This window comes from Ctenopharyngodon idella, chromosome 6 (genome assembly GCF_019924925.1).
Source record: "Ctenopharyngodon idella isolate HZGC_01 chromosome 6, HZGC01, whole genome shotgun sequence".
Classification (NCBI taxonomy): domain Eukaryota; kingdom Metazoa; phylum Chordata; class Actinopteri; order Cypriniformes; family Xenocyprididae; genus Ctenopharyngodon; species Ctenopharyngodon idella.
The window spans coordinates 17,878,730-17,901,297 of NC_067225.1; the positions used below are offsets into that span (position 1 = coordinate 17,878,730).

A 22,568-nucleotide genomic window follows, 5' to 3' on the forward strand; every position below is an offset into this window, starting at 1 on the left:
CATAATTCAAGCATTTGGAATTTATGAGACAGTTGTTGTCAGATTTCATTGGTGATTTCAAATCTGAAATTTAATCAAAATATTTGGCAAACAACTTTGGAGAATTTGATGTTTCCCCATTAAAAGAGCTTCCCCAAGAGGCGTTTCAAAGATGGCCGCCGAGTGAAATGACTTGTCTTAAAGGGACTTTGGTACTACTATGAATCTTTTAGGGGTAAATAAGGTGTACAGATGCCCTTTTAAGTGTACTGCCACAGGGACAAGCTGTTGTACCATTAAAAGTAATTTTTTTTTTTTTTTTTTTTTTCTCGGAGAGTGTATTACTGTATTCAACATACACCTGCATTAAAAGGGAATTTGCTCTGTCGCATCATGTTAAATGTACCATATACATCTAATATAAATGATAGGCCTAGATATAGATAGCACCCAAATGCTGATGCATTGTGTGACAAGTGTGCTCCACAAGTCCCTTTTTCTTTCAGGACCAGTGGTTTGGTCAAATAGATAAACTCATAATCAGAGCCTTGTACACTGTAAATGTTTATCTACATTTCTCTACTTTGCATAATGGCCATTAGGAAAACGTTTGCATGGGTTGTCCTTCTCATAGTTTTGGTTAGCAGGGTTAATCATTGACATTGTATGAAAGAACACACTGTCAAATTCCTAATACCACGTACATCTTTTTCATCTCTTTTGAGTTAAAAAAAAAAGAGGTGTTGGAGCCATGTGAATGTGTGAACAAGCCTTCTGTTCGGCCTCCTCTCTTGCACACTCTCTCTGAGTTTTTAAACTCTGTGTGCACAGAATGAGGAAGTTCACCCTTGTGTTTGTGGCAGCTTCCTTTTTGCAGCTTTCGCCCCTCTAACAGGAAGAGAGAGAAGCAGCGAGCCTACAGCCAGACAGAACAGGATCGGCTATTAGTTCTAACAACGCCATGAAACAGACCGCGAGACTCTGAAGCTGGCCTCATGTTGATGTCCTCTTGAAAATTGCCGGGGCCAAAATAACCTGGGTGTCTTCAGACTGAGGAAGGGAGAAGTCTTTTGAAAGGATGTTTTCCCACCAGCCATGGTACCATGGCAATATCACTCGGTCTACAGCAGAGGACCTCCTCTCCAAAGCAGGCAAGGATGGGAGCTTCCTCTTGCGGGACAGCGAATCCATACAGGGAGCTTATGCCCTCTGTGTTCTGTGAGTATTGTTGCTGTACATCTCAGGTGGAAGGCCGCATACGTTGTCACCAATATTAGATGTAACATGAAAGTTTTGGATGTTTGAGTGCGCTTGAGTTGGAATGTTGTTTAAATGTGATATTTGTGGTGTGTTTGCATGAGGTGACAATTGAGTCTGCCATAAATATAAAACATGCTTGTTTTAGTGGCACTGGCCCTGCAACCTTGTTATATATATATATATATATAAACATGACGGTTTTTGAAACATATTTTAGAAATGGCTTCCTACTTCCTACTCTGGGGGCATACTGTCAATTTAATGATATCAAATGTCAACTCCATATAAACTTACTCCAAAAATGATTATCACCGTTGGAATCAGTAAACAAAACAATGGCTCATTTGTTTGCAAACTGATCTCAGTTTCCCTGTTTCCTTGCAAATTGTACAGTATGTGTGGTCCTATTGAATTGTGCTTTGTGAATGCAATGAAACGTAAGTCCAATATTATTCATTGTACAGTGAGTTATTAACAAACAGTGCTGACTGAGACTGAAGGAAGTTGGTGAGGGGTTTCCCATTATTATTGCTTTCAGCAAAATGGCCCAAAATGGTTTAACTGTTTGTTTAAATTGTGACATATTACGTGAAATTTGTTTTAATATGCATTATTTATGTTGCAGTTACACAAATTAATATTTTATTCTTCTCAATCTTTTGCAGGTTCCAGAACTGTGTGTATACCTACAGAATATTACCAAATGAGGACAAAAAACTATCAGTCCAGGTAAGAATTCACCAAATTTGTACCTGGTAGTGGTTACTGACCTCTGGTGAGAATATTTTGCATTGGTTTCTTTGGTTTGAAGCTTCCTGCAATGGCTTTGCACAGACAGGTGTTGTGTGTGCTGGGGGACTATTTTGAGATGTGCACCGAGACACTTCTGCTTGTGACTTCAAGTATTTGAAAGTTACCAGAATTGTGTTTTTTGTTGTTGCTTTAGTGAAAATAAAGCTTTTGGTGGCCCCCAACAGTATTTGGACGCGTAAAACACACTTAAAATCGCATTCATTAGGAACAAAATATCAAACAGTGGCATCTGCGAACATCTATAGATTTTCACGAAACTTTCTTCACATTTCGCCCATTGTTCCGCTCAGTTTCACAGGAGAACTACAAGTGTAGTTCATCACATTAACTATGTTCTACTCAAGTTTGACAACTGGAAAATGTTCAAACACTTTTTGTCTCCAGTTTATTTAATTATTAAATATGTAGGTTAGTAATTTGAAACCTTCTTCTGTGAAATGTTTTGCTCAAGAAAAGTGTGTTTGTGCTTTATTTTGCGATATTTTGTTATCCATTGCAATGGAAACTGTAGATTTTTTGATCACACTGTATGTATTATTAATGTATTTTAATCTGTCTTCAACACCATGGTGCACTAAAATGGTGGTCAAGTGAAAAAATAATACAAAAAAAACTACGATGAGACAAAAAGTAGAGGCAAATATACTCAATCCTCTGCTAATTACGTGTTGCGCTCATAGTCTGCTGGTCACTTGACAAAACACTGTCCATTTTTATGACTAGTTGCACAGAACATCTGGCATCCAACAAACCATTTACTATCTTGTGCTTGGTAATGAATGTGTGACCTTGTGACAGTTGGTTCTTCAGCTGTCGAAGACTCTCTGAGACTGTTGTGTGGGTGTCTTGTCTGTCAAACTAGAATCTATTATGTCCTCTGCATTAAAGCAAGCACTGGTCTACCAGCGTGACAGTGCAGCTGCAAAACCAGTTGGTGGTTTTATTCGAGCTATACAAAACTCTTCTCCTCGTGACAAACAAAATAATGGAAGCAAATCGGGTGACCTTTGATTATAATTTGCATTGTTCTCTCTTGGCGTTACATTTCAAAGTAACTTGCACTCAAGGGACGAGGCTAAACCAAAAACTGTTGTACAATGCCCTTCAATGTCTCTCTACCACAGTTCTTCCTCTTTCAAGCCTGCGTTGCAGCACAGCCTCGGTTTTAATTTATCCATCAGCGTGGGTGTTAAGCAAGCCACAGGGTTCCTCTTGCACCCCGCCTTGAATGGAAAGTTTCAAAAAAAGTGTTCATGTCATTTAATTTAATTAGATTAGCAAAATTCAATTGAAATTCATAGTTTGTGCTGACCTAAAACCATTGTAGGAGAATGTGGGAGGTTTTTTTATGCAATGATTATGCTTGTTTCCTATTGCCAGTCGGACATCTTGTGATTGCCATGCTAAGATGCATGACGTGTTGAGATGATTTTGTGTGCAAAGCTAAAAACGTTGCCATTTTCCTTACCCAGCAAGCAATAGCCGCCATTTCACCTGAGTCTCGGTTAACTATAGACCCGATAGTCCGGCTATGAGTAACCCACTTCTAGACGACAAAACCTTAAATTTGGTTACATGTAGTTTTTGCCAAAATAACTTGTGAGATGTATGATATTCCATTAGGCTATGTAAGCAAAGTCAGTGTTCTATGCTATTTGTAGCCCACTTATAGTCAAATGTCGAATTTTTCTGAATACGGTGTGCTTTTCTACATTAAATACCAAATCAAATAATAATCATTAGTTTTAAATAAATTTTAAGTATTTTTAATAAATGTTTTGATTAAATTTTGTTCTTTGTATAGTATTGCATTTAATTGGGTCAAAACATTTGCTGAGCATCAAGACGTTAGTCAGATCAGGTGACTAAGAGCTTATACTCTAAATTCCTTTAGAAAAAGTAGCTTATAAACCCTTCGTGGCACCGAGTGAGCACTTTTTAAAGGAAACCATGCTAAATGAATGGTTTTGGACAAAGGAAGAACAACTAAGAGAGTCACTGGAAGTATTGCTGGGAATACGGAGCATGTTTATGCAAATAATGATTTTGTATATCGTAAAATGCCATAAATCTTGTTCAGAATGGCAGATCTTTCTTGTTTATCTGGTTTCTTTGCTTTGTAGGCATCAGAGGGGGTGCCTATTCGGTTCTTCTCTTTGCTGCCAGACCTGGTGGAGGCATATTATAAAGAGAACATGGGTCTGGTGACACACCTTCAGTATGCTGTGCAGAAGGAGGAGGAGCCAGAGGAGGAACCAGGTAAGTGAATTACAATAAGCTTCGTCCAAGCACTTTGATGGTTGCTGTTATGATGGTAATGTACATAAGTGCAAAACCACTAGAGAAAATAGTTCTTTTTTTGAAGTTTTCTCATTTTTTTGTTACAAATTCTATCATTATATTATATTAGTAGATTATACTATTTTATTTAATTACAGAGAATATTATTAGCTAACAATTTGAGTGAAAAGTTTGATTAACACAGTGGTTCCCAAACTGGGAGGGCCCGGATTTATAAAAAGGGGTGCACGGTCAGGGATAGTGTACAGCAGATTGTTAAGCAAAAGAAACCTCTTCAGGGTGAAACAAGACCCCACTGCGAAATTATCCTGCTTATGCAGCTTGCCACATAGGTTAAATAAGTAATTAAACAGAAAATATTAATTTACTTTCTGTAGATTTCATCCATAGTATTTTTTTTCCTACTATGGTAGTCAAAGGGGGGCGAGATCTGCTTGCATTTTTGGGTGAACTAGCCCTTTAACGGTACAAGACATTAGGAAAATATGTTATAGGCTACCATATAGGCTACAGGACTATGTTCCGCCACATTACATTGCTAAAAATCAGTAAAAAAAATTCAGTATCTTTGCCTTGTTTTAGAATAAATAAATCAAAATTGTATAAAACACTTCAGAGAAAGTTGTTCTCATTCTTTTCCATTCTTTTTAAACAAATCAAATTCATGCAATTTTGCCTAGCTATAAGGCAAACATATAATTTAGGATGTTTATATATTTGTAATGGAAACAGATAGGCCTTATTTTTGCATTGTAAATTAGGCTTTTGTCTGACTCAGCGCGTCACTGACAAAATATTTTAAAAATAAAATGAGCATATCTTACTGTTTCCTTCAAAATATATCCTTCAAATACAATGGTAATTTTCATAATATTGGGAAGACCACGAAATGGGTTATCTTTAGGACACTGTCTGTCTGTGCACGACACCAACAGCAAACCTGCGTTCAGCAGATGTTGTACAGTAGCTAGCTACTCGTCGGACGACCATAGAGCGATTTCTTGTCCGTCATTATGCCATTATGTTGCTAAGCCAACTGCTTAGACGAAGTAAGTGCGCATTATTGATCATTATTCGCGCGAAAATATTTTCTATGCTACAGTATTTAGAACACAATTGAAAGCTGCAGTCCCTAACTTTTTTTTTTTGGTTAAAAATGATCCAAAATCGATTTTTGAGCAAGTACATAACCAGCCAGTGATCAAAACAATCTCCTTACCTTAGCCCGATTCACAACGGTAAGCTTGTAATAATGTTTTCTAATTCGAGTAGTACTGGTAGGTTTCTGCGGGAAATTCGAGCATGCCGCCGTTTGTCTTTGCGTCATTACAGCCTCGTTCGGACTGTCAGTCCAAATACGATTATTTGTGTATCCGATTCCAATAGGATAGTGATAGGATTCCAAAAAACATATGAATGTAGCTCGAAACGGATTTGTAAAAATCGCATTTCATGTGATTTTTGGCCGTTCAGACTTGCTAAATCTGATCGGATTTAAATCAGATATGCACAAACTTGGACTGACAGTCTGAACGAGGCTTATGTCACGTCCATTTACATAAAGAACGAGTCCTAGCTAGTAGGCTATATGTGAGGATGCTGCTGGTAGCGGATCATTTGTAGCCTTTTCTATAAAAGTGTTAAAGTGTTCAAAAGCAGCGCATCCACTACACATATTTTTTATTTAAATTAATATAAAAATGTTGTAACTTCTGGATAATGATTTCATGTTATTTCAGTGCTTAACTCCATTAATGAGATGTGGAAATGGAAATGTTCAAACAGAGTTCATCGCTCACTCCAGTAAAAGAATGCGTAGGCCTACGCAAGTTCTAGAGTGTCCGTACAGTGCGCACATATTTACGCTGTTTATTTTTTATAAATCCCGATATGGTGTGTGGAAAATTGAGGACGCACATTTCAATGCCTTTTTTCTTGTGCGTACGCAATGTTTATATATGAGGCCCCAGGTAAACATAAAGCAGACTATGAATCTACTTCAAACGTCACAACTATCAAAACAATGTGTCTACACGAGATGCGAGCAGCGCGGTGCGACGCGACAACAGAATTCATTATAATCAGTGATGCTTGTCTAATTCCCGATAGTAAACCGATTCCCCGTTCTATCATGTACTCGTCGCGTCCAGTATAGACAGCCTCATGAAGCGACAACCGTCCATCCCTCGAATTCACCAGTAGGCCTACAACGGTGGGTAATGAAGAGCGTGTTGTTGTGTGTCTCAAAATATTAGCTTCTGACAGTAGGAAGCCAAACAAGTTTAAAAAGGCTTATATATATATATATATATATATATATATATATATATATATCTTTTTCTCTACAAAAGGGGGGCAGAAAAGTTTGGGAACCACTGGTTTAAAGATTGAATTCATTTTTTTTCCCCCCTTTACTTTTTCATCATTATTTTCAATGTGGTCTCAGACTTTTTGTGACAGTAAATGTAAGCTTTAATATTAATGTTTCCATTCAAGAACACTATTTGGTCAAATCTCCATTTCCACAGAACAATTTAGTTTGCCGCCTCAGTTGCCACCCAGGAATATCACAAGTAATGAAAGTAAAGAATGCCACAGTGATTCGTCCAGAGGAACCGATAGAGGAACAGAGCTTGCCCGTCCCTCCATTTCAGACACCTATCTCCAGCGTTTGCAGCAAATCGACACAACAAAGTACAATTTAATACAATACAAGATTTATCTGTCTTACTTGGATCAGTACAATTTCTTGTTAAATACATTATGATTTAATCCTATCTGATGTAATATTTTTTTGACTGTGTCAGTTTAGAGTCATTGTACTGAGTAGCTTTGTTCTGGTGTGCTAATGATTCTGATGTTCGATATTCAGTCTACCAGAGGACCATCAGAAGGCCATTCAGGAGTATTTCCGCACATCTGTGTGTCTGGATGCAGAACAGGTGCAGAATGGGAACCCAACTCTGCCCCACTTTAAAAAGCTCACACAGAGTATCTGCAAAACCCTAAACAGGTACAATTGTTCCAAAAATGTGTGAATTCTGAAACCTTATTGCCCTTATATGACCTTATTTTGGTATTGACAGTTTATTCATTGTGCATTTAATTCACATGAATTGACATTCCTATTTGTTCGTAGTGAAATTGCTCGCACACTTCCGAGTCTTGAGGCACTGCAGAAAGTTTTGGATCAGCCGCTGTCTCCTGGAGCTGGGAGACTAAGGAGTCAGGTCAGTAAGCATGATTTAAACCAGGAAGTGCTGTTCCTGATTTCAAATGTCTACCACCCTTATGAGGTGACAGTAGGAGCTGTAAGTCTCTGTCTAGTAAATATAAAAACTAATTTAATGCAAGAAAATAAAATTGATTTCATATAAAACATAAGAAAATTCAATTTCATGCGCACAATTTAAAAAGACCAAAACTCACTAGGTAGTGGGATAGCTTATAACTGCAGTACTCTTTGTAGCTGTTTACATAATTTAGGGGTTAAATAATAGATTTCAAATTATTATATTAGAATATTACAATCAATCTTGAGACACATTGCACAATAAACCGCTAAGTTACAGACGTTAGAACCAAAAAAAATGTTGCAACACTTTGCTGTTTCCCCTACAGACAAGTAAAGAAATTAGAAATTAATGAGAAATGAGAAATGAGAACAATAATATTTACAAAAAAAGTGGTTTGTTGAGGTACTTTTACAAAACTTCTAAACTTATAAGCTTGATTTGACTCTTTTCCAGCTGTCTGGTGATGCAAATCAGTCTGTGGCTTTCAAACTGGAGCAACTGACTAAGCTTATATATTCAATAGAAGACAAGGTAACTCTGTTCTATATTTATAAATGACAGCAAACTGAGAAATAAAATGCTTACTGGGAACTTTATTGTAGACTAACATAACCTCTTATTTACAGACCAAGAATGCTGTGTTTGAATTTGTTGGATATGATGGAGGGCACAGAAAGTCACTTATTCCTCCGGTTTTGTTTGAAGTAAGAAATTCAGTTCAACAATAAATATACCATTTTTGGTAACACTTTACAATAAGTTTTCATTTGTTTATTTATTGTATATTATATATTGTATATTGTTTAGTTAACAAGAACAATACTACTACAACATTTATTAATCTTAGTTAATATTAACCCCTTTTAAGATCAAAGGTTATATCTATTAACTTTAGTTAATAGATCACTGTAAACTGAACATGAACATTTTTATTAACTAACATTAACATTAAGGTTAATAAATGCTGTACAAACAGTTTGTTTATTGTTACCTTTTTTTTTTTTTTTACATAAAGGATTTAATGACTTATTTTAATTCATTGTTTAATTCATGTTGTTTGATTACTGTATATATCCGAAGTGAAAGTCATAACCTGTAACCTTCTTCCTGCTTGTAATGATGTCATAATAATGAAAGCATGAACGTTTTCATTGCAACTGCTCTGCTCTCCAAAACCACATGCAAATTAGTGTTATGTTTGCCTATGTGGCGATAGTCGATTACATTTGGTTGGCTGCCTCTGCACACAGCTATCACAGATAACCTTTGTAACTATTTTAGGCACAACAGAAATGCTGAACTTCATTTTGCTTGATTGTCCTTTTCTGTGTTAACAGGTAAAATTTGACTCCCTCGGTATTTCAAGCAAAATGTACCTCAAAGTAGATGTGGAAGGCGGGAAGGTTTACTTCAAGAAGTCTAAAGATGGACCTGAGGATAAATATTTTGTGCACAATAAAAGTATGCTGAACGTCATCACTTATGTAACCACATACATTTGAATGTGACAACAGTGTTTCAAGTCAGCAGGCCTTCATTGCAAAATAAACCTTGATAGGATGATCAGGACCCAGATGCAAAGCGGCCTTCCTCCTGAAGGGCTGCGATAATGTGCATTATCCTGCTTACTTTAACTTATTTTATTATGTAAAAGAAATTAAAAAGAAACACTGGTTTCAAGAGACATCAGTTGTGGTCAAATATACAGTACAGTGGTGGTCATTATACTAAATATTTGACCACAGAATTCTGTGATGGACCAGTCAGAATCTAGTATTCCCTGTGTAACCAAAATGTGTGAAATGACCTATTAACCAGTAAATAATGGAAACATGCCAACCATGCTTAATTTTCAGTCTTGCAGTTGGTGAAGTCACAGAAGATGCATAACAGACTAGCATTGGTGGTAGAGACAGAGAAGGAAAAAACTCAGCGCAAAGAATTTGTCTTTGATGACACAAAGGTAAAAATCCCACTGTTATAGCAGTGATGAAAAGTTTTTGGATGGAAGTTTTTTAGTCACATACAGTAAATGAACAATGTGAACAATAATATACAGTTTACATGTTTTTGAGTGTGTTTTTAATGTGTCCCTGTATGTAAATATGTATATCAAAACATATTTTCAGAAAAGAGAAGGCTTCTGCCAGCTTCTACAGCAGATGAAGAACAAGCACTCAGGAAAACCTGAGCCGGATATGATCACCATCTTTGTTGGCACCTGGAACATGGGTAAAATGCATTTAGTATTTAGCATTTAGCCTATTAGCATTTAGTATACATTTCATTTTTTTGTCCAAAATATCTTCTCAAGGTCTCCTGAATTCAGATATTTTTGGAGCTGAAGCACAAAATATTGTGATATAAGTGCTGTGAAAAAAAGAAGTTCACTTTAGCATGCACTTTAAAAAAGAGAACTTGTTACGGAAGTAATATACTTTAAAAGAATATACTTAAGTGTGAACTGAATGTAATGTTTCGAGCACTTGTATAATGGTATGGTAAAATGTGTAATGGTTAAAATTTATGTGAATTACAATTAAGTGTTTTCTTTACCCACTTTCGAAGACTTTTTTAAATTTTTATATGTAATTTCATAATTCTGTTGTCTCTAAAATAAGGTTAAAGTGTACTGATACATATACAGATACGCGTACAGTATATGGTAAACTAAAATATATTTCAATGTCATTTTTTAAGTTATAACATGTATATAAGTACACATTTGTAATGATTAAGTTACAATTTAGTACATTTAAAATATATTTAAATGTAATGTCAAATAACACTATACAGTTCAAATTATAATCAGGTACTTGCGCTTTAGTATGTTTGTCAAGACATCAAATTAAGTGTACTTGAAAGCATGACAAAAGTATTAAAACATAATGATTTAAAATGTGCTTTAATGTAAAACTTTTAATTTGACATTAGTTACACAGTCATGAAAGTGTGCTCTCTTTAAGTGCATATAAGTGGCTATTGATTTAAATAATATTATATTATCTGTAAGTACAGATTAAATGTACACTAACTAGAAATGAAGTGAACTTGTTCTGTCCGTTCAGGAAATGCGAATCCACCACAAAACATCACTTCCTGGTTGCAGTCAAAGGGTCAGGGAAAAACCCATGATGACACAGCCAATCAAATCCCACATGATATCTATGTAATTGGGACACAGGAGGACCCACTGGGAGAGAAGGAGTGGATAGAAACCGTTAGGGGAGCCCTTAGGGACATAACCAACATTAGCTTCAAACAAGTAAGTGACACAAAACCCAACGAGAAGGTTTCGGGTGCCTTATGTGTTTTGCGTATTATGTCAGCTCATTCTTTATTCTCTGTGCAATAATGACATGCTATCTATGTTATTACTCCTGACAATATTTATGAATGTGTTAAATGACCTAGCATATAAGCTAAATGATGACAGCTATGTGTTTGGTTTTTAACAGATAGCCACTCAGACACTGTGGAGTATAAGAATTGTGGTTCTAGCCAAGCCGGAACATGAGAACCGCTTCTCTCACGTCTTCTCTGATAGTGTTAAGACTGGCATAGCTAATGCTCTGGGTTTGTTTATAGCTTTTTTCCATAAACATTTAATAGGAAATGTAAAGCAAGCTGTATATCCTACTTTGTTGTATGTAAAAAGCTAATTATGTGTTTATATGTGTGTTTAAAGGGAATAAAGGAGCAGTGGGGGTGTCTTTTATGTTTAATAGAACCTCCTTTGGGTTTGTCAACAGTCACCTGACCTCAGGAAGCGAAAAGAAACTGAGGTAAGCCACAACCCAAAAACCTGCCGGTGTGACAAAAAAGTACACATGAATAATAATAAATAATCAAATTTAGGAACTGATTACTCTACCTTTTCCAGGCGAAACCAGAACTACATCAGTATTCTGCGTTTTCTGAATCTGGGAGATAAGAAACTTAATCCTTTTGACATCAACCATCGCTTCACACACCTCTTCTGGCTAGGGGATCTGAATTATAGGGTTGAGTTCCCATCACAGGTAGGTTCAAATGAATGTTCATCAGCAAACATGTAACATTTTTATATATTTTAAATTGAACTCTTCATGTTGATCAGATCAAAAAAAAAAAAAAAAAGTGTCTATTGGCACATTATGCATCAGTTACCCACATTATGATACCTTGAGGCATGAACTGCCTTTGTGGTTTAGAGAGCTTACATATATTCAGAACAGGTAGTTCCTCTATTAAGACAAGAGCTGTCACGTACTGCAGCTCCTGACATCAACTGACAGGAAAAGACAGAACTTTTGCATAGTTGTTTGCTCTTTGCAGGAAGCTGAGAACATTGTGATGAAGATCAAACAGCAGCAGTATCAGGAACTGCTGGTCAGAGATCAGCTGAACATAGAGAGGGAAGAGAAAAAGGTCTTCTTAGACTACGGTGAGTTTTGTGCTCATAGAATAGGAACATGTACAGTGATAAAAATATTGTTATCATTATTTGTAGTTATTTGTCTCATTATTGGTTATTAACTATTATTGGTGATGTAGCACTTGTGCATAATTTACTTATTATTTTTTACTAACTGATTACTCAGCTACAAAGTTACTCAATGTCCATCCCTAGTCCAAACAGGTAGTCCAAAACACCTTTAGTTGAGCCAATGTTGCTACAAATAGAGCTCAAAGCAATGTTGAAATAGCCACAGTGTTTACACTTCCACCTATGATTGGCTCACTTATAGTTTCTCTACACAGATGGGATTGGATATGAGAGTATTTTATGTATTTTATTATCAAAAAAAAATCACACACATCAACTTTGAATCAGATAAAAATTTAGGACCTCATGCTGTTAAGAGGTTTACCAACTTTAATCCAAAACAGGTGTCTTATGATTTTCTTTTGATAGTTTGGATTATTATTTTTGCATTTCCAGTAGGGTTTAGCCTACTAACATCATACTACTATATAAGGTAAATTTAGAAGAAACATATACAGTCAAACCAAAATTTATTCAGACACCTTGAACATTTCATTCATTAATACAGTTTATTCACTATAGTTTAAAAAATGGTAATAAAATATGACAAGATCTCAGAGTTAAACTGTGTCAGAAGAAAATAATCTGAATTATGTCAGATAACACTTAAGTAAATCACGATCGGGTCAAAGTGTCTGAATAATTTTTGGTTCCAAATTTTTATCAATTTTACTGGTAGTCCACTGTGTGAAGAATTTTTGGGTATAAAATGTCACAGTTTATTTTATTTTGCTATCCTCACTTACATAAATGAACTATAGTGTCCTGCACCCACTAGTAGAAATATATCAAAAATATCAAAAATGTCTGAATAATTTTTGGTTTGACTGTACACTACTGTTCAAAAGTTTGGGGTTGGTAAGATTTTTTAATGTTTTAGATAAAGGTCTCTCATGCTTACAAAGGCTGCATTTATTTACAAAAAATACATTGAAATATTATTACAATAAGAAAAAAAAACTGTTTTCTATTTTATTATTTTTAAAAAGTAATTTATTACTGTGATGGCAAAGCTAAATTTTCCAGCCATTACTCCAGTCTTCAGTGTCACATGATCTTTCAGAAATCATTCTAATATGCTGATTTGGTGCTTAAGAAACATTTCTTATTATTATCAATGTTGAAAACAGTTGTGCTGCTTAATGTTTTTTAGTGGAAACCATGATACTTTTTTTTCAGGATTCTTTGATGAATAGAAAGTTCAAAAATAGTTTTAAAATTTCTTTACTGTCACTTTTATGATTAATTTAATTTATTTTTGTTTTCTAAATCAATCAATCCATCAATTAATCCCGCTGACCCCAAACTTTTGCACTGTGGTGTATGAATATACATATATATGGTATATGTCATTGAGGTATATTATGCCACAGTTGTTGAGCAATAGAGGCATGCTTAGTATCAGTTTCAATTCCATTCATATGTTTTACTTTACAGTGGAGGAGGAGATTACATTTGCCCCCACGTATCGTTTTGAGAGAGACACACGGGAGAAATACGCCTACACTAAAGCCAAAGCCACAGGGGTATAGTGTGAAAGCCACCATACATCTGAACAACCTTTGCTATACAGCAGATATATTATAAAATTGAATTTAATGATGAAAATCCTCTTTACATAAATATTTTATCTCACTAACAGACAAAATACAACTTGCCTTCATGGTGTGATCGTGTGCTTCGCAAGTCCTACCCTATGGTGCATGTGGTTTGCAACTCCTATGGTTAGTTCGTTAAATTTAAAATGCAAGTTTTAAATTCTATAAGAAGTTCAATGCAGATGAAAGACATCATTACATTAACCAATATTACTCTTTGATTTTTTAGGATGCACCAATGATATCATGACAAGTGACCATTCCCCTGTATTTGCCACATTTGATGTTGGTGTGACTTCTCAGTTTGTCTCCAAAAATGGTAAGATGTTGGCAACAATCTTCTTTAGATAGAGAAAATTTGCATTCTGGCCAGCTGTCTTGTGCATTGTGCTGATGCACTAATCATTAACTATTTTGCTTTTTACAGATCTGTCAACGGATGCTCAGGGTGCTATAAAGATCATGAACTGTGTGGCTGTTCTTTCGACTAAATCAAAGACCAAGTTCTTCATTGAGTATCACTCAAGCTGCTTGGAAAGTGAGGAACTATATCCATTATACATTCACTTATATCTTAAATGATCACATATAATTTGAATCCCACACTTTTTTCTTTGTAAGTTCACATAAGCTATTGCACAAAGAGAAAAGTAAAGTTAAATACTTCCAATTTATTTTCTAGAGTTTGTGAAGAGTCCTGAAGGAGAAAACCAAGAGAGCACAGAGGGCTCGATAAAAGTACGATTTGGGGGACAAGTTGAGGTAAAAACTCTATTTAATAAAACATTAAGAATAAAAACATACATTGAAAGCTCAGCCATCACGTTTACATTATCTTTGTGAAATCACTTTGCAGCTTACGCCCATCATTGCAGACCCAGAATACCTCCTTGATCAGCACATCCTCATCTGCGTTAAATCTACAGATTGTGATGAGTCATATGGTAAGGTTACCTAAAATGTGTGAAAGTTTACTAGCAATCACATGCCCGTAATTTTAGCTGGCTTAGTAGTTTATTGACCCTGTTTGCAGGCACACCATTTTCTGATTTCATTTTTAATGTTCATAGTTTATTAGAAAAGCTATGATTAACATGCACCACAACTATTGGAATATTCCTGTAAACATGATATCAGAATATTCCAAATAAACTGAATAAATGTTGAATGTTTTAAAGATTGTTCAGTCATAGTGACTCAAAATTCTGAATAATATAGGCATATGGCAATTGTCATATGGTTTTAGATTTCTAAAAACTGGAATATTGGCTTTATTTGGTTATATCATGTGTATACGTGATGCTTACATAATCAGAATAAGACCATATTCTGATTAGTACTGGAATATTTGTATGCATGTAAACAATCCCGCTGCGCTCTGTCTGTAGGTGAGGGCTGTGTTGCTCTGCGTTCCGCTGAAAACTCTTACTATGAGTTCTTCATCGAACTCACCCATCATGGTGAGTACACAGGCCAGCTAACAGGTGGCATTCAACTCCCCAAATCTGAAGGAAAACAGACAGAGAAGCTGTATGGTGAGTGAACTGTACAGCAATGCCTGATAAAAAGCAGTCCAGAATTGCGATATAATCTTTTCCTTCCTGCGTAACGAAGCTATTTTCCTTAAGATTATTTTTCTTTATTCCAGATTTCATTAAAATCGGAGATGACCCAGGAGCTGGTAAAGGCAGATCAGGAGATAATACCAAAATGTAAAATATTCCCATTTTCCCTGTTTGCTATTTACATTTATTCATTTAGCAAATGCTTATATGCAAAGTGATATGTTATTATGTTGTGATATTTTATTACATTTTTCAATCAAAATGACATATTATATTTTCTTATTCACTTTGACATTCTTCACAAAGATTAGATTTGGTTATGTTTGTACAAATAAATAACTTGGACATTCTTTGACAGATCTTCTTCAATCCTCGCCACTGATATAAGTAACCCCAGTTATATGGGTATAGGCTACAAGAACAGTAACCAGGCAGACAGGGGCCCCGGCAACATGTCCCCAAGAACAGGGCAATCATCAAAGGACATGACGCATGGCAATCTCTCCCCAAAAAAGAGTAGTTATGACCATGCTACATCTAGCCCAACTGCAAAGACATCAAACCCTATGTATGTATATTTTGACATATTTTTATCTCCTTTATCTCATCAATAAATCCATCATGTCATCTGACAAATGTCTTTGATTTAGTCAAAGATAACATAGGTTTACTCAAAGTTAATCACTATTAGTTTTATAACACTGTTAAAGCTGCAGTCCGTAACTTTTTTTTGGTTAAAGATTATCCCAAATCAATTTTTGCACAAGTACATAACCAGCCAGTGTTCAAAACTTTCTCCTTACCTTAGCCCGATTCACAATGGTAAGCTTGTAATAATGTTTTCTAATAAAATCGGTACTGGTGGGTTTCTGCTGGAAATTCGAGTATGCAGCCGTTTGTCTTTGCGTCATTATGTCACGTCTGTAAACAGAAAGGAGTCCCAGCTTGTAGGCTATATGTGAGGTTGCTGCTGGTAGCGGATCATTTATAGCCTTTTCTCACAGCAGCTGGAATAATTAAACTTATCATTTTAATGGCGGATTGTAATCCAGAAAGGTCCAAATGACAATCATCAGTGACAACTGTAGATTAACCCGTAGTCACATGCAAAAGACTTCGGACTGCAGAGTGGCTACAGAAATTGAAATCTACAGGTAACGCTAAAACACACTAAATACACAGTCACGCAATGCTGATGTTGTTAGCATTAACATATGAGAAAAAAAGCATAACAATAATAATAATTTGCACGGTTTGACGTGATCTGAGCTAAGCGATCGTTAGCTTTAATCACCATTGCGCCATTTATTGTAATGCTTTTTTTTCTCAGTTGGTCAGAACAAAAGTGGCAGACATGTTACTTGTTCAGATGACATTTTCTGATGAAAATTCATATTTTGTTCATACTTCCAAGACGTAGAATCTGTTATTCTGAAGTACAGTATCCACACTGATGTGGTGACTGACAGCAAACATTAGATTCATCCGCACTGAGGAGCCGTGTACGGAGCCCCGGACATGACATGCAGGAAAAAAATGGTAGGCTAAATCGTGCGCACGATTTACTAAATCGAGGGAACGAATTAGTAAATCGTGCGCACGAATTAGTAAATCGAGGGAACGAATTAGTAAATCGTGCGCACAAATTAGTAAATCGAGGGAACGAATTAGTAAATTGTGCGCACAAATTAGTAAATCGAGGGAACGAATTAGTAAATCGTGCGCATGAATTAGTAAATCGAGGGAACAAATTAGTAAATCGTGCAGACGAATTAGTAAATCGAGGGAATGAATTAGTAAATTGTGCGCACAATTTAATTTTTTTCTTGCATGTCATGTGCGGGGCTCCGTAGCCGTGCCAATGCACAACCCACATAAAGATGATAATTCCGCAAATAACTGCAATTGCAGGTTTCAAACAGAGATGGTGACAAAGAGGCAAAACTTATGGACTGCAGCTTTAAATATAGCAATTCTCATTTTTCATATTGTATATGGTATTTTGTGATGCCTATATTCACTTTTAGCATTTAAACAATAATTTTAGTTTTTAGCGTTTTATTTTTAATTTCTTTAGACAAAATAGCATAGAATTTTAGCATCTGCAATTTATTGGTTGTCAGCCATCATAAAAAAATGATCAGCTTATGGTTTAAGCCACAATTTTAATCATTGTGAGTCTCTAACATTTTTGATACATTTAAAATAATGTTTATACAATTTTCTTACTGAGACTAATATTACTTTTGATTACTAAAACAAAAAAAACTGTCTACAAACGAACAATTCTTGTTACATCTATTCCAAATTATTCTACTAAATTAAACTTTGCATGTTTTATTTTGTTTACAGATCTGAGGATGGGCAACCACCAGAAATGTTTGACAATCCCCTTTATGGCTCAATGAGTGGATCACGAGGAGGGAAAAATCATCTATCTCCTTCAGATCCTCACTTCTCCTTTCCCAAAACAGACCTTGATGTCGACCGTCAGCCCCCTGTTCCGACTCCTCGCTATCGCTCCTTCACCTGTTCAGAAACCAAACCTCAGTCATCATCAGCCGCAAACACCAGTGGTCTACAACCCCAGAACATCACCAAGAAGCCTGTGGTGCCTTCTCGCTCTGAAGGGGGCATGACTGGGCCTAACAGACCTCCGGTGCCTGTGAAGTCTCGCTCTGGTCAGCCACAAGAGCTTCAACCAAAGCCCAGAGACTACAGAGACAGCTCAGAGCTCCCATCCAAGATACGACCACCAACCAGACCAGGCCAATCCAAAGATGGTATGATAACTGTATGCTCCACATTCCTTCCTTGCGGAAGACTGTAGATCAGGGCTCTCATGTTGACATCTCCATTCCTTCAGAAATCATTTTAATATGCTGATTTGGTGCAACAACAAAAAATTTCTTAAAAACACTATTATCAGTGTTGAAAACAGTTATAATAATATTAATAACAACATATTTTTGTATAATAATATTAATATTAGGCTACTATTTTTACTGTATTTTTAATAAAATAAATCCAACTTTAGAGACTTCTTTCAAAAACATAAAAAAAAATCATAATTATTCCAAACTTTTGAATGGTAGTGTAACTAATACAAAGCTTAGTTTAAGAATTAGATATTTGATACTACAAAGCATGTATTTGTTTATATAATTGTAATTCATATTTAATTATTCAACATTTATTTAAATAATTTTCCCTTCTTTTTCAATTGCAACATCTGTCCTCAGTGCATCATGAGACGTCACAACCCCTGAAGATGAGTCGGCCTTTAAAATGATTTTCTATTGGTATTCCATGGCAAGAGACCTTTCAGCGCTGATGTGATCTTCATGTCTGATACTTGAGACTCTGCACTGGACAAAAAACATAAGCTTCTCAATCTCTGAGTACTCAAATGAATAAGTGCATAAACAATAAAATGAACTTGGATATTGATTTTAAAATGATGATGAATGTTTCACAGTTTGAATGTTGCTGCATATAGTCATAAATAGAGCAATCATTTCCATCAACCTGTTTCACCATTTCTTCTTGCTTGAAATATTTTATTAAATAGAGAAAAGTGAAAAGTTGTAATCTTCTAATAAAACCAAGTGTTGTACAGTCATTGTTTTTTTTGTTTTTTGTTTTGGTCTGGAAACATGCACGTTATAATGACTCAATTTTAGCATTTAGGTCACCAGTAGTTGTTGTTCTTAGGAATCCAAGCAGTGTAACACTCTGCAAAACGTTTTTCTCGTTTTTACAGTATATGGCATTGCAGAGCCAATGTTGTAAGTGGAATGCTTACCTCGTTTGATAAATAACAAGGAACAGTTCATTATAGAAGAAATATGGGAACTTAAAACCTGACATAAGATAGACTGTGCTTTTTAATTATTTGCCTCCATCTGCTGGTGAGAGAGGGAATATTCCATAGATTCTTTGGGGCCATAAGTTTGCTAGTGAAAGTTGATCTTCTGCCATAAATTTCATTATGTTTTAAACTATATTATTTAAAAATAACATGCATCTTTAAGATTTTTACGTAAATTTACGATTTATTTATACAGTGTTTGCGGGGGATTTAACGAGATGCGTACAGATTACGCAAAATCCCTCCACCAATGGGACCGTTACGTCTTCATTCGTTTAGCCAATAGAAGCACGAAGAGAAAAAAAAACCCGGCAGCTTATTGATGACGTATGTGATCTGAAGCTCAAAAGCGCGTGAAAATGGTAAGTGTTGTTATTTAGCAATATCATATCATGGTTATCTTTTTAAAAAAAAGTGTACAAAATTTGTAGCGACCAAATAAATCCTTTTACAATATTTAACATGTTTTATTGGTTACTGTTCGCCACTGTTGGTGAGGAATAAACAATCACCGCAGCCTGCTAACGGCTAGCTCTCTGGATAGCTCAATACGTCTGTCCAATAGCAAACAAATTATTATTATTATGTTAATTAAATCCCCATTAGAAACAACTATTATGTACATCGGATATTACATTAATGTCTTGGTATTTTATGTGGTCTAATAATAGTGTTCGATAATTTAGAGCCAGTGTAATTTATCAGTGTATGCAATTTGATGGATTCTCTCATTGTGTCTAACATTGCGTTATGTTTCACAGATTTAATCACATTTTAATATCCTTTAACCAATTCTTGTTCTCCTATCAGAACATAATTTGAACGTAACATATTCAAATATTTAATTCCTCAGCTCTTCTACTCGTTCTTCAAGTCCTTGGTCGGCAAAGATGTTGTGGTGGAGCTCAAGAATGACTTGAGGTAAGCACTTATATATATATATATATATATATATATCACATACTTTTAAAATATAATATGTGCACAGAGTAATGTGTGTGGAAACTCATTACATTATGAATGTCAACTTTGCAGCATATGTGGAACATTGCACTCAGTTGATCAGGTATGGCAGCAGATTCTGCTTTATTGAAATATAAGAAAATATTGTGGACATGTCTTTTTAAAAATTAAACTTGTTCTCTCTTCACAGTATTTGAACATCAAACTGACAGATATCAGTGTCACTGATCCAGAGAAATATCCGCATATGGTGAGAACTAGTCAAGTGTGTTGTTTGTTATAGATTAGGAAGTGGTGTGCAAAATATTTAAACCACATAATCAGTCAATAGATTGAAAAGAGAAGTATTTAAATGGCAGAAATCTGGTCTGTGCCTAGAACCTCAGGCACGTGAGTCTGTCAAATATGAAATGTTATTTTGAGCTTGAGCAGGTGCTCAACAGATGAACACTTTGAAGAGAACCATATACAAATGACTCTTTAAAATTCTGGTTTGTTTCAGTTGTCTGTGAAGAACTGCTTTATCCGTGGATCGGTGGTGCGGTATGTACAGCTTCCTGCGGATGAAGTGGACACACAGTTACTACAGGATGCTGCACGCAAAGAGGCTATGCAACAGAAACAATAATGTGTTTACATTTGAGAAAAGGTTGTGTTTTGTTGGACTGTTCACACGCACCATCTGTGGAGTTTTGTAGATTAAATATATCTTTTTCTTACATGAAATGTTATGTAAAGTCTGGATTTTTTTTGTAATTTTCCCTTTTTCCTCTGTTGTCATGAGGCCCATTGTTGAGAGGGTGTGACATTTTTTTCAGTTAGTGGTTGTGTGCTTTTTAATGAATGTTTGGAAGGTTCTGTACTGCATCCAAATGCTTTGTTTTAGTTCTTCAGACCTACTGATACAGTAATAAAGTATTTTCGTCCTTTTTGATGAAAAAGCTTGTGTGTGTTGTTGTTTTAGTTCAGCCATTGACAAACTATGTTGCACAGCATTAAATGTTAAGGTGTAGGTATGAGTTTCTATGATTTATGATTTGAGTATGGGTAATGTAGGCTGCATATGTTTTTGTATTTATTATTTGTCTATAGGGTGGTAAAGATTTTTAGCTATTTTAAATGGTGAGAGGTTAAGTCATTTGGCATTGTTATGACAAGTCATATGATTTTTTTTAAATAATTTATTAAAATTATTTATTCATATGTATCACTATGCAACTTATTTTACACCCAGCGTTTTCAAATGAAATCCCCGCAAATACTCCATGGGATCGGCGGATGAGATAGGATACATAAAACGGTTCTCTTCATTTTTATGACCTTTCTTATGATTAAATAGTTTCCATCTAAATCTTTTAATCATTATGTACTATAACATTCTGACAAGTAAAGAATGAATATATTACAGCATTTGGCTATAGCAGTGGCAGTGCATTGCTTCATTGTAGTTTTAAGTCTAAAATGTATTGTATGTAGAAGTAATAATCACAATTTTTTTTAGGAATATCGACTATATTTTACCAGTCTCAAATTGATTTTTTTAGCAGACTCACTGCTAATGTTATGAGTACTCCTGAAAGTCACCATGGGATCAAAATTGACAGTTCTTATTTTTTATGGAATATTGCTTCCATTATTGTTTTTATTATAAATGATTTACTTGTGCACATTATTATTATTATTATTTAAATTTATGTTCTAGTAATCTTGAATCAAAATAACTTCACTTCCTTCTTCCAGTGACAACTCTGATGACGTGATTCCTGGCGCGAGGGCGGAACAACCTGTCACTCAAATGAGATAGCAGCAATAGCCAACGACAACGATGGACAAAATCAAGTCCCGCCCTACATTTTTTTCTTGTTCGAGAAGCCGTGCCACTCAGATGTAGGTTATAATAGGGAAACAAAAAAGACTATCGCAACTTCCGTTTCATGAGGGATTTGCTAATTAGCTCACTAATAAACTTGAAATCTGTTCGTTTGGTTGAACCTTGTGAACCACTAAGACAAATTGCTATCAGCCGTTTGTTGATTTTCCATTTTAGGCCTTACTGACACACTCGCAAGTTACTCTTAAATTACACAGATACAGAGTTTAATGAGAATGGTAGGTGTGTTTTTTTCATTTCCATAAAAGTGTTCATAGTTCTTTCAATACCTAGTGGTATTAAATACTATAGAAGGTATTTGAATGCTTCTGTAGTTTCTTTCTTCTGTAGTATACTTTCTGTATCCTTCATAGGCGCGTTCTGATTCATCTCGAGCTCAGAACGCTCCCATGATATCCACAACAACACTATAGGCCTACGTTTTGAAACGGCCTTTAAGTAAAAAAAAATAAATAAATAAGAAGTTGATTTTATCACGATCCCTTTTTATAAATTTCATTGGT

General features: G+C 35.4%; 2 protein-coding genes across 2 annotated transcripts; both read left to right on the forward strand.

The window, feature by feature from the left end:
* Window positions 1–858: 858 nt before the first annotated feature.
* Window positions 859–18,962, forward strand: inpp5d (inositol polyphosphate-5-phosphatase D). Its single transcript, XM_051896323.1, has 27 exons — window positions 859–1,197; window positions 1,905–1,968; window positions 4,176–4,311; window positions 6,882–7,047; window positions 7,226–7,366; window positions 7,493–7,583; window positions 8,103–8,180; window positions 8,276–8,353; window positions 8,987–9,110; window positions 9,506–9,612; window positions 9,779–9,881; window positions 10,718–10,914; window positions 11,108–11,225; window positions 11,338–11,434; window positions 11,533–11,671; window positions 11,967–12,075; window positions 13,615–13,703; window positions 13,820–13,901; window positions 14,005–14,094; window positions 14,203–14,313; window positions 14,458–14,537; window positions 14,632–14,719; window positions 15,164–15,310; window positions 15,424–15,487; window positions 15,699–15,908; window positions 17,693–18,123; window positions 18,583–18,962. The coding sequence occupies exons 1-27, from the start codon at window positions 1,058–1,060 to the stop codon at window positions 18,630–18,632; spliced, it is 3,330 nt and encodes a 1,109-aa protein (XP_051752283.1). The 5' UTR covers window positions 859–1,057; the 3' UTR covers window positions 18,633–18,962.
* Window positions 18,963–19,455: 493 nt separating this feature from the next.
* smx5 lies at window positions 19,456–21,115 on the forward strand. The gene is made up of 5 exons (XM_051896325.1): window positions 19,456–19,573; window positions 20,065–20,132; window positions 20,247–20,277; window positions 20,365–20,424; window positions 20,677–21,115. Exons 1-5 carry the CDS (start codon window positions 19,571–19,573, stop codon window positions 20,800–20,802), a joined length of 288 nt encoding a protein of 95 aa, XP_051752285.1. The 5' UTR covers window positions 19,456–19,570; the 3' UTR covers window positions 20,803–21,115.
* The last annotated feature ends 1,453 nt before the right edge of the window (window positions 21,116–22,568 follow it).

What these genes read in the sequence shown, in the direction of transcription:
- inpp5d (XM_051896323.1), top strand. Translation starts at nt 1,058, where the DNA reads ATGTTTTCCCACCAGCCATGGTACCATGGCAATATCACTCGGTCTACA. An exon ending in TTGTCTTTGATGACACAAAG is followed by an intron (nt 9,613 to 9,778) that starts GTAAAAATCCCA and finishes ACATATTTTCAG; the next exon opens with AAAAGAGAAGGCTTCTGCCA. An exon ending in CCAACATTAGCTTCAAACAA is followed by an intron (nt 10,915 to 11,107) that starts GTAAGTGACACA and finishes GGTTTTTAACAG; the next exon opens with ATAGCCACTCAGACACTGTG.
- smx5 (XM_051896325.1), top strand. An exon ending in CATTGCACTCAGTTGATCAG is followed by an intron (nt 20,278 to 20,364) that starts GTATGGCAGCAG and finishes CTCTCTTCACAG; the next exon opens with TATTTGAACATCAAACTGAC. An exon ending in CAGAGAAATATCCGCATATG is followed by an intron (nt 20,425 to 20,676) that starts GTGAGAACTAGT and finishes GGTTTGTTTCAG; the next exon opens with TTGTCTGTGAAGAACTGCTT.